Here is a 12,595-nt window from a genome sequence, read left to right as displayed (position 1 = left end):
CTAATGGAAATGGCTGGCATAGTAAACTCGAACAACCCAAGAACTGATGGAGACGGGTTTGACAGAGTGAGGCAGAGGGTATGGCAGGCGCTCAGGAGGCTTTATCCACCCAAAGTGGACCCCAAAGCCTTAAAGGGGATCCACTGGGAGACACTGAAAACCCAGCAGCCTACGTAGAAAACCAGTTGAAAAGGTGGAGACTGGAGACTGAGCAAGAGGTGGAGAATAGCTTATTAATGACCTCACTGTTCCGACATAGCATTTTGGATGCAATGCCTCCACAAGTAAAATCCAAACTGGAGGAAGTGGTTGGGCTAACGTCAAAGACCCCACAAGAATTTAGAGACCACGTAGTCCATGCGGTTGAGAAATACCGGAAAGACAAACAAAGGTTGGCTGAGCAGCAGGAAGAGGTGCAAAGAAAGTTAATACAAATGCAGCTCGAAGAACTCAAAAAGAAGGAAAAAGAGAAAAACAAAAAGATGCTGCCAGCAACCACCGGTCCGAGTACAGTCATTGAACTGGACAAAGCACTGCTATATGGGGGAACCGATCATACTGTAAGACAAGGGCTGGAAAACCCTATGCCAATAATTATCTTTGAGACAGCATTCCCACAAATGCCCTATTAGGAACAGACTAAATTCAAACAGCCCAGACAGGACTGGAAGTCCCAAGGAGGGGGACAGAGAAGCTATGGGCAGAGGGGACCAGTGAGGAAACAGGGACAGAGAGGTAGAGAGATTGTGCCGGGAATGTAATCAACCAGGTCACATGAGAAGAGATTGTCCATTTACACCATGGCCTGTCACACACCAGCAGGAACCGATAAGAAAGGAACTAAAGTTTAGCCAAGGACCAGCCCCCAGAGGCCCAAGCGGACCTGTGAACCCCTATGCGAGGTATTAGGGGTGCCCCGAGAACTCGAGTGGGAAGGGACATTACCCAATGATAACAAGGGAGGCAGACGAGAAACCCATTGTTCAGGTTATGTTAGAAGGGCAACTGACACCAATGATGATAGGTACTGGAGCCACGTACACTTGCGTACAGCCACAGTATGCCCTTCACCTTCCCATGTCAAGAAAGTTTATTAAGATGGTAGGGTTCTCGGGGAAAACACAGTTGATACAGTGCATGGCTCCAGTGCGGTTGAGAATGAAAAATAAAGAAATTGTTTTGCCGGTGCTAGTATTAATTTGTTAGGCAGAGATGCCTTATTGAAATTGGAATTAAAATTAGAATGCACCAGAAATGGGCTGAATGTGGAAAGAGCAGGGGCTCAATTGATAGTGCGAGAAGACAAGAAGGCTAATGTCTTTTGGATAGGACACATCGCAGCTCAGATTCAGGGAACCTGGGAAAAATGGAAAAAGGGCGTGCAGGCTATATTACCCAGGGCTGTAATGCCCAAATCTGAGCTACATTGTACAGTGATTTTTGACGAGACTCAGAACAGGGAGTTAGAGGAGAAATGGCACCTAGAGGCGTGTACCCAGCAGCGCCTGGAAGGGGAGGCTGTGATAATTGGAAAGCAAGGGGCAGCTTTACAAGTTAAATGGAAGACCTTTTTAGAAAAATGGTACAGGATACCGGAGGCTGCGCCCCAAGTAACGTTGTTGGTAAACAAGGGATATCAGTCTAAAGACTTAGGACCCTTAGTTAAGTGTGCTGAAACCGTAACAGTGTGGAGGAAAATCACGCCAGAGGTGAGGATATCAGAAGACAACAATTGTATTAAAATAATGGTAAGTGTAGATATGGTAGGGACAGTGAGAGAGGTCGAAATAACTCCCCAACCACACATGTTCTTGCTGGGAAAGGAGAGAGGTCAGCAGAAAGAAAGAAGGTTAGATGAGTTGCCGTCTATTCTGTGGTCACAGCTTGACACGGACGTAGGGAAAATAAAAACAGCAAGTCCGGTGGAAACAAGGCTGAAAAGGGGAGCAATTCCACCCCGGAGACCACAATACCCTCTAAGACCAGAAGCGGAAGAGGGAATAGCATCGACAGTGCAGGGGTTGCTTGAAATAGGAGTGCTTAAAAGAACAAACAGTCCATGCAATACCCCGTTGCTGCCGGTTTTAAAAGCAGATAAATCTAAGTGGAGATTGGTGCATGATTTGCGAGCAGTAAATGATGTGGTAGAGGACTAGCCAGCGGTAGTCCCCAACCCAGACACGCTTTTGACTAATGTTCCACCAGGAGCAAGTTACTTTTCAGCGATTGATTTGTGTTCGGCTTTCTTCAGCATTCCTCTAGCCCACCAGTGTCAGTATCTGTTTGCATTTACTTACAGAGGTGCTCAGCAACCCTATACCAGAATGCCGCAAGAATTTAAACATTCACCACATGTTTTTAATCAGATATTGAAGGCAGACCTAGAGGGCCTACCATTGGAAAGTACATTGTTACAGTATGTGGATGACCTGTTGATTTGCTCCCACAGCGAGGAACAGTGTGAGCAGGACACTATAACTCTGTTAGAGAAGCTGGCGCACGGAGGACATAAAGTATCCAAAAAGAAACTGCAATTTTGCACGCAGCAAGTGGAATACTTAGGCAGGGTAATATCCAAGGGAGTGAAGGCGATAGCGCCAGATCAGATTGAGGCAATAACGAAGGCCCCCAAACCCCAGACTGTAGGGCAGATGATGACGTTTTTGGGAATGGCAGGGTACAGCTCAGATTGGATAGGAGAATATGCTGAGATTGTGGCACCTTTGAGAAAGATAATGAAAGAAGCAGGACATACAAATTTGAAGAACAGCTTACAGTGGAATGGAGAGGCGGAGATAGCTTTCAATACTATTAAGCAGGAATTGCAGTCAGCACCAGCATTAGCTTTGCCTGACTACGAGAAAGTTTTTTATTTGTATGTATCCAACCGACTGGAGGATCATGTTACAGCAGTTCTAACACAGGAGACAGGCACAGGAAAAGCAAAGCAGCCGACAGCAGTACGAGACTAGATGAGGTGGCTCAGGGGTACCCACCCTGTTATCAGGGATTGGCGGCGCTGTACTATGCATATGAAAAGGCATCATCTGTAACCCTGGGCTATCCTGTGACTCTGTACACACACCACAAAGTAGCAGAATTGCTGGAAAGAGGGAAATCTGTGTTGACGCCAGCCAGGATAGCAGCGTATCAGATGCTATTGACATTTCCAGACATAACTATACAGAGATGCACTAGCAGTAATATAGCCAATTATGTCCCTTTAGACTATGAAGGAGAACCCCATGATTGTGTAGGGAAGACGATGGCATTTGCCAAATTAAGAACAGATTTACGGTCAGAACTACTAAAGGATGGGACTATGATGGAAATCATGCAGGTTTCTCAGTTGTGCAGCAGGATCAGTCGAGCTATAAGATTATTAGGATGGAGTCCTGTCCCCAACCGTGTTCTGCCCAACTGGCGGAAATCAAAGCCCTGACAGCTGCGTGTGAAATGATGGAAGGGGAGAAAGTAGACATCTATACTGATTCGGTATATGCTCATGCAGTATGCCATTTGTTCGGGGCAGTGTGAAAGCAGAGAGGTTTTAAAAAAGTAGCGGAGATCCCATACAACATTGTCAGCAAATTCTAGACTTAATAAAAGCCATAATGAAACCTAAAGCATTGGCTATAGTAAAATGCCAGGCACATAAAAAAGGAAACAAAGGGAAATCAAGTTGTGGACAAGGCAGCCAGAAAAGCGTCTGGGTGTACATCAGCTGTCATTGCCCCCCAGGTAAGCCTAGCTCCAGAACCTGTGGTAGAGGACCTAATTGAAATACAAGGTAAGGCAACTTTGGCAGAACAGACAATGTGGAGACAAAGGGGGGCCAAGCAGAACCCGGAAGGCTTGTGGAGCACAGAAGACGGGTTGTTGGTAGCGCCCACCCCTCTACTGACGTTTCTGATTTCAGAAACGCATGGGATTGACCATTGTGCAAGGGGGGAAGTGATGAAGAAAATAAAGGATGGTTTTTGGTCACCTCATTTACAGGCTTCAGTGGACTTTGTCTTGTCACAGTGTGAGGTATGCGAACAGAATAATGTTCGAAAGGGAATTACAACCCCAATAGGCCATATTCCTGTACCTGAAGGACCATTTAAACATCTAGTGATCGATTACGTAGACATGATAAAGACAATGAGAGGGAAAGGATACATGCTGGTAGTAATTGATCGATTTAGCAGATGGGTGGAGGCGGTACCTTCAAGAGATCAAGGGGCAAAGACGGTGGTAAAATTTCTGACAAATGAAGTGATCCCAAGGTTTGGTATACCTACAGAAGTTAGCTCAGACAGTGGTTCAGCTTTTATCCAGAAAGTGGTCAAACTGGTTCTACAGGCGCTGAGGACAAAGCAAAGATTTGGATGTGTATACCACCCTCAGTCACAGGGCATGGTAGAGAGAATTAATGGAACCCTGAAAGCCAAACTAAACAAAATTTGTGCAGACACTAAACTTAATTGGGTCGATGCTTTACCGTTAGCATTGATGAGTTACCGCATGCAAACTAATCGAATGACATGCCTAGCACTGCATGAGATTGCTGCAGGCTGGGAAGCTATCATACCTGTGATAGGGGTAAGCAAAAATGTTGAATGGATAAACTATATATACTATAATCAGCCGAGATTCATCAACTACACCGATGATGCACTGGAGGCCTTGGGGCAACAGCTAGATGCAACTAGCAGGATGGCGTGGCAAAACAGACAGGTACTGGATTGGCTTTTGGCAGAAAAAGGGGGTGTGTGTGTAATGTTTGGAGAACAATGCTGCACTTTCATACCGAACAATACTAGCCCAGAAGGGTCTTTCACCAGAGCAATGAATAAATTAAAGAATCAGCGGACGGAGGTCAAACAGAATGCAGGATTTGAACATCAGTTATTTGATTGGTTAGAAAGTAGACTCGGAGGGTAGGGAGCATGGCTGACTAAAATAGCAATAACTGTTGGTATTGTATTGTTGAGCTGTGCGTTTGTGCTGTGCTGTTTTCTTCCTTGTCTCAAATCTCTTGTAGTGCGTGCTGCAACCAAACAATTTCCGATGCTCGTGTCTATTACTGAAGCAAGCTTAGTGGAGAAAGAAACACAGAAAATGTATCGTTACAGCCTACAACACCTGCAGGATGAACAAGAACAAAACGACAGTGTGGGAGTAGATTGTAAGGGCTTCTGAGTCTTTTTCCCTGTCTCAGGTACAAAGGGACAGGTTTTTGGCTCAGCGGCCCAGGGTAGCAGGGAGAGAATACTTTGAGGGTGCAGAAAATTATAGTTTACCCGAGATTTCGGAATAAATGCTTGAGTTTATTGAGGCTTTTGTGCGCGGACTCTTAGTCTTCTTTCTCTGTATGAGTCCCTCTGGGTCTCAAATAGGGCATATATTGGAGTATAAAAATATTATGGAGTATAAAACTTGTATCATTTGCTGTGTAACTAGTCAGTCTGCTATGCATGTACCCAATTTAGTAGAAAATGAAGTCTTAGGAATGTAGTAGACAATAGTATGTTAATGAGAGGTAGCTAAAGAAATGTAGATTAGAACATTGCTCAGTTCTGAGTTTATTATTTGCTGTGCATGTACCCAATTTGGTAGGAGACTGAAGTCTTAGGAATGTAGAAGACAATGGTATGTTAATGAGGTAGCTAAGAGATGTAGATTAGGACATGATTAAGCCAATTGATAGGAACAATAGGGACATGATGTACGTGTAGTACGTGTAATACGCAACTATAGATCAATTACATATGCTAATACATCTGGACAAATACTATAAAAAAGGCTGTGTCCAGAGATCGGTGGGCAATCAGCGACTAGCTCAATGACTGTCTCAGCTTTGATTTGCAAATTAAAGTTTAACCCTTCCTGAAGAATCTTCTGTGTCTCCTAGTCATTTGTGAGGCACGAGAAACCACAACACATGTACTACATAAATTTCACTTTTGTTATACACCTTGTCCAAACAAACCAATGTTATTTCTGTCTGACACTTACCCTTGCCCGTCACTGTGAATTCCGCTGACCGGTTGCTGCCCACTTCATTGGAAGCCTGACAGATGTACGTCCCGTAATTGGTGTGAGATATTGATAGAAACTGGATGCTGTTACTCCTTTCTGTCCAGACTTGAGTTCCATCTTTGTACCAGGTGTACTCACTGATTGCTGGGTTAGCTGAGGCAGAGTTACAATTGAGGACAACTCTGTCCCCTTCCTTAATATTCTGAGTATCTGTTCGCTCGTTTACTGACAGTGAGATGGTAACATTTCGAGGAGGATCTGAAAACACAGGGAATGAGTTAAATAGAGACAGAGAGAGGTTTACAAAGACCGGGGTGGTGGGGTTGGTGTTTGGTGTAGTGGCCGCAGGGCCATCAGGTGGTGTAGTGGCCAGGTGCGGGGGGGGGGGATCACAGAGACAGGGAGGGGTGTAGGAGCCGGACGGGGTCACAGAGATGCAGAGAGGTTTAAGAATCAGAGGGAGTTACAGAGACAGGGAGGGGTGTAGGAGCCGGAGGGGGTCACAGAGATGCAGAGGGGTTTAAGAGCCAGAGGGAGTTACAGAGGCAGGGAGGGGTGTAGGGTCTGGAGGGTTTCACAGGGACAGGGAAGGGTGAGACTGAGAGTGTGGATGTTGAAGGGACATTCGGACGATGGGGATGAGAAGTCGAGGTGTTTCTGGTCTTCGGTTACACTCTCTGACTTACTCTTCACATCCAGTGAGATCTCCGTTTCTCGTGTCTCGGATCCAAAGTTGGCCGCACATTTCACTGCCTGGCAGGAATTCTCAGACGTTGGTGTGTACACCACAGTGTGGGAATAAATCCAGTGGTAATCCTGGAAAACCTGGGATTCTTCCCCAGTCACCTGAGGATCGTTGAAACCAGGGAGGTGCCACTCAAACACAGGAGTGTCCTCAGGGCAGTAAGTGTGAACAGAGCAGGTCAGAGATACGGCTTCTCCCTCCACCACTCGCTCAGGTACCTCGATCACCGGTCTCTCCGCACTCCCTGTGGAACAAACCAGCAAACAATGTGTGGCCCTGCAAGGGTTAAAGCAGCTGACATTCCCCACCCACCTCCCCCTCCCTCTCCCCAGTCTCAGAGTAGCTGAGTTCAGATCCCACAGCCCAGGAGGGCATTTCCTCACGGTCACAGACAGGGAGGGAGCACTGCCGCAGGGCCAGTGAGGAGGGAGTGCTGCAGGAGGGGCAGTGAGGAGGCAGCGCCATGGGAGGAGCAGTGAGGAGGGAGCGCTGAGGAGGGGCAGTGAGGAGAGGGTACCGCGGGTTGGGTGGTAAGGACAAGTGGAGGTCATTCAAAGATGTAGCAATGGAGGCCAGGACTTCAAAATATGAGAGCAAAGAGGAGACTTTGAATATCACTGGCAGAGAAGATGAATGAAAAACCCAAAGCATTTTATAAGCTCATTTAAAGGTAAGAGAGTAACGAGAGAGAGAGAGAGAGAGAGGAGAATCCAACAAAGGCCAAAGCAGCAACCTGCTCATAGACGTAGGTAAGGGTTGAACACTCGTTGTTTTCTACTGTGGTTTGACCTACTGTGCGCTCAGAGATGTTCTTCTGCACACCACCGTTGTAACACGTGGTTATTTCAGCTCCAGTCAGCGAGAACCAGTCTGGCCACCCTCCTCTGACCTCTCCCATTAACAAAGCGTTTTCACCCACAGAACGGCTCACAGAATGTACTCTGATTGTTTTCACACAATATATACGAATGTTTACGATCTATGTAAACTCTACAGACTCCTGAACATGAAAATTCCAGCCATTTCTGAAATAATCAAACCACCCCGTCTGGCCCCAACAATCATTCCACGAGCAAAGTCACTCTGATCACTTTTCTTCCCCATTTTGATGTCTGGTTGAACAACAACTGAACCTCATGACTGTGTCTGAGTGCTTTTATGCAGAGTTGCTGCCACGTGATTGGCCGATTAGATATTTACATTAATGAGCAGGTGCCCCTGATGAAGCGGCCACTGCATGTGTAAGACCTGACAGAGACTCAGGATAGGTGATGGATGTAGTCAGCGCACTATCTCGATACACTGATGTGATGAAATGTCTGGCATCTAAAGCAAAGGTTTTCACTATACCTCGGGGTACGTGTGACAATAGTAGACAAGGAATTCACAGTGATCCCAAAGTTCTGATTGGATATCAGCAAAGGAAGTCCAGTTGGTAAATTTTCAAAAGACATGAAAATTGTGATATTGTTGAGATAAAGACGCTGAAGTTTGATATTGATCATGGAAGTTAGAACAGTACAGCACAGTACAGCCCGTTTGACCAGTGATATTGTGCCGACCTTTTAACCTACTCCAAGATCAATGTAACCCTTCCCTCTACATAGCTCTCCATTTTCCTTTCATCCCTGTGCCGATCCGAGAGTCTCTCAAATGTCCGGAATGCATCTCTCTCTACCCCCACCCCTGGCCATGTGGTACATGTACCCACAACTCCCTGTGTTAAAGCTTACCTCTGACATTCCCCCCTATACTTTTCTAAGTCCTTGTATTAGCCATTTGCACACTGGAGAAAAGTCTCTGCTCTCCTCTCTGTCTGTCTTTATCATCTTATCCGTCTCTGTCGAGTTGCCTCTCATCTTCCTTCACTCCAAAGGGAAAAGGCCCAGCTCACTCAGTCTGTCCTGATAAGACATGCTCTCTGGTCCAGGCAGTATCTGGTAAATCTCCTCTGCACCCTCTCTAAAACTTCCAATTCCTTCCGATATGAGGCAAGCAGAGCTGGGCACAATTGTGGTCTGATTCCAGTTTTATCGAGCTGCAACATTACTTCACAGCTCTGGAACTTCCAAGATCTCTCTGTTACTTCACAATGCTAAGAGTGTTTCCATTGACCCTGTCTGCTGCCTTCAAGTTTGCCCTTCCAGTGGGTAAGCTGGGCAGAACAGTGGCAGGTGGAGTTTAATCCAGATAAGTGTGATAGGATGCACTTAGGAGGATTAATTGAGTTTTTTGTCCGATGCACATGACCACATACGGTGGTCCACAGTGTGATGGGCAAATCGACTGGGTGTCCAGCATGTGGAGATAAAAAGCAGGTCTGCTAAGACACAGGCAGACACACCATGGGACACCAAACGAGCTTTGTGCACCCACGTGAAGGTGGGGGTTTTTTGGGAGGATCGATTCGGGGAATCGATCAGTGGCTCACAGTGTGTGAAGGTAAGACCGGTGGGGAACTGTTCGTGTGTCCACCCTCGCCTAGGTGACAGGTCCACCACTGAAGAACGGTCGTACGTGGTCATAGTCGGTGACCATAACAGGACAGGAAGACAATGGAAAGATCAACGGCAACAGCATCACCTCTCTCTCTCTCTCTCCAATGTTACACAAGAATCTACCTCGAACTGAACTGAACTGAACCCTTCACTATCGTAAGACTCTATCCATTTACCCCTAGGCTTGAAAGAGTCTGGTTTTGGTTCCTAGTTCCACCCTTCTGTATATATCATTGCTAACCTGGTTCATACATTTGCATTTTATAGTACTGCATTGCTTAGTTTACCAATAATCACTATTAGTTTACGGTAATACCAGACTCCAACGGGTTTCCCATTTCTGCTGGTTTGGTAACCCGGTCACGGGGTACGTGACAACAGAGAAACTTACTTGCAGCAGACCACAGGCACACTCTCGGCAGCAGTCACAAGAACAGCATAAACTTAACTGAAGTTTCACAAGAAAACACAATTAGAACAAAAACACAAAGTCCATTGCAGTGCAAAGTGGTCCTAGTGTTGCTGTACTGAGGCGGTGATTGTGGTTGTGCCTGTTGGTCCAGGAACCGAATGGTTGAAGGGAAGTAGCTGTTCCTTAACCTGGTGAGATGGGACTTCAGGCTTCTGTACCTCCAGCCTGATCGGAGTTACGAGAAGATGGCACGGCCCAGATGGTGGGGATCTTTGATGGTGGATGTTGCCTTCTTGAGGCAGCACCTCTTGTAGATACTATCGATGATGGGGGGTGATGTGTCGTTACGTATTGGGCTAAGTCCACTACCCCTGGCAGCTTCTCGAATCGCCATACCGGACTGTGGGACTGCAGGCTTCTGTTCCTACACTATAAATAGCTGGATCCTGGGAAATACCAAGGAACAGAGGGACCTCAGTGTACAATCACTGGAATCCCTGAAGGTGCAGGCATGGTTAGTGTAAAGTTTTACATTGTTAACGATCATGGTGTTCCAGTTTCCTCCCACATCCCAAAGATGCAGAGTTTGCAAGCTGAGGACATGCTGCGTCGGCACTGTAATTATTGTGACAATTTCAAGCTCCCCTCGGAAAATCCCTGGACTGTGTTGGTTGTTGATGCAGACAACGTACTTCACTGTATGTTTCGGTGTTACTGATGTACACGTGACAAATAAAGCTAGTCTCAAGCTTTCTTTGGATAAAGTGGTGTGAGAAGGTGAATGGGATCCTTGTCTTCATTAGCTGAGGCATAAAATACAGGAAGCGTGAGGTTACAGTACAACTGTACAACACAGTGGACAGGCCACAGCCTCGGGACCGCGTTCAGTTCTGGTCACCACACTGTAGGAAGGAGGTGACTGCACTGGAGAGGAGATTCCCAGGACGTTGTCCTGAATGCAGCATTCTCGTGTCAAGGAAAGGTCGGAGGGGCTGTGTCCCTTCTCCCTGGAGTGGGGAAGGATCCTGGGGGGGGGGAAGAATCAAGGTAATTTATGAGGGAAATGGAGATGGTCGGCTGTAGGGAGGTTTTCCTCATAACGAATGTTACTAAATCTAGAGGCACAGGCGAGGGGAAGAAGGGGGGTATATGAGGAGGGCAGTTTTTACTGCAATGGTTTGGGGAATGCTGGGATGTAGAATTGGGAGCGATACACACTCTCACAGCACTGATGAATTATCCAAAGGACCACCTGAACGGCCAGAGAAGGGGCACAGAAAGGGAGATGGGGTTGAGAGCGATAATAAATCAGCCATGATGGAATGGTGGAGCAGATGTGATGGGCTGAATGGCCTGGTTCTGCTTCTATGCCTTATGGCCTTGTGGATCGAATGCTGAGATACGGAGTTGTTGTATCTGGGCCGGTAGGGACCCAATGGGCCGATAGACCCGTTCCCGTGTTGTACAACTCTGGGACTCGACCAGATGGGTTAGGGGGTGGGGAAGGAGAAGGGATAGTGGAGGAGTGAGTGGGAGAGAGAGGACAGTTGATACTGGGCTGAACATTAAATTATTAACTCACTAGATACCAGGAGTGTGAAACCGATTGGATCCGACCATTTACCAGCCGATGCTTCCATCCGGAAATAATACTTCCCACTATCGGATTCTTTTAAATTCCCGATCTTCAATGAACAGTTTTCACTCTGCATGTTTCCCAGGAACTCGACCCGTCCTGTATAATTCCCGCTGATCCCACTTGAAGTGTGATATACTGGAGTCCCTTTGTAATTCTGGTCTTTGAACCAGATTCCAGCGTCCGTCGGGTATCTCCTTCTGAATCCAGGAATGTGGAACAGGCAGGGGATGATCACACAGGACCCTTCCCGGGCACGGAGTGAGAGGGGGGTCCACACTGCCCAGTTATTACTCCCTGAAAAGAACCAAGACTCATTGTGGGACATCAAAACCAGAAAACCCACACCCCCAAAACTAGACGGCGATGAGAGAACAGGGGGAGGATTCATCTTGGGGTGGGACCACATCCCATCAGGGAGGTGGATGAGTGTAGGGGCCAGATGGAGGTCACAGAGATGGGAGAGGTGTAGGGGCCAGAGAGGGTCACAGAGACTGTGAGTGGTGTAAAGGCTGGAGGGGACTACAGGGAAGGGGAGCGGTGTGAGTGGCAGAGGAGTTACAGGAACAGGGTCGGGTCTAAAGGTGTAACACAGATGGGGGAAATGGAAGGGCTGGAGGGGGTCACAGAGACTGGGAGATGTGTAGGGGTTGGGAAGGGTCACAGAGATGGAGAGGGTTGATAGGGACTGGAGGGAATTACAGAGACCAGGAGAAGTGTAGGAGCTGGATGGGGTTTCAGAGACAGAGTGGTTTGTAGGGGTTGGAGAGGGGTACTGTAAAATGCAGGAGTGTTGTGGCTGGAGAAGGTTAGAGAGGCCAGATGAGTTTACAGAGGTGGGAAGGGTATAGGGGCCAGAGGGAAGGTAACAGAGATGGGAAGGGTGGGGGGCCAGGAGGGGGTGTTTACAGAGATGGGGAGGGCTGTAGGGGACAGAGGTGGAACAGGTCACAGAGATGGGGAGGGGTGTAGGGATCAGAGGGGAGGTCACAGAGACGAGGAGGGGTGCAGTGGCTGAAGGGGGTCACAGAGATGAGGAGGGGAGTAGGGGCCAGGGGAGGGGGTTACAGAGTCAGGGAGAGATGTTGGGGCTGGGGGTTGCGTGTTAGAGTCAGGGAGGGGTGCAAGGTCCATATGGGGTTACAGAGACAGTGAGGGTGTAGGGACAGGAGTGGGGTCACAGAGATGGGGAGGGTGTAGGGACCAGAATTGGGTCACAGAGATGGGAGGGGTGTCGGTGATAGACAGTGTTGTCCAGTGCAGGATGCTGAGTGAAC

The 12,595-nt window shown here is 47.5% G+C and overlaps 1 protein-coding gene across 1 annotated transcript in view; it reads right to left on the bottom strand.

The window, feature by feature from the left end:
• Positions 1–12,595, bottom strand: part of LOC132385389 (B-cell receptor CD22-like) — a 63,225-nt gene that overhangs the window by 31,226 nt on the left and 19,404 nt on the right. Inside the window, exons 6-8 of the mRNA XM_059957432.1 lie at positions 11,265–11,615; positions 6,714–7,016; positions 6,004–6,285 (exon numbers count right to left, since the gene is read on the bottom strand). Of these exons, the coding sequence (XP_059813415.1) occupies positions 6,004–6,285; positions 6,714–7,016; positions 11,265–11,615 (936 nt within the window). The remainder of the gene's footprint in view (positions 1–6,003; positions 6,286–6,713; positions 7,017–11,264; positions 11,616–12,595) is intronic.

Source organism: Hypanus sabinus, assembly GCF_030144855.1.
Source record: "Hypanus sabinus isolate sHypSab1 chromosome 1 unlocalized genomic scaffold, sHypSab1.hap1 SUPER_1_unloc_14, whole genome shotgun sequence".
Taxonomy (NCBI): domain Eukaryota; kingdom Metazoa; phylum Chordata; class Chondrichthyes; order Myliobatiformes; family Dasyatidae; genus Hypanus; species Hypanus sabinus.
Note: the sequence above shows the minus strand (reverse complement) of the source record. Positions and strands in the feature narration are given on the sequence as shown.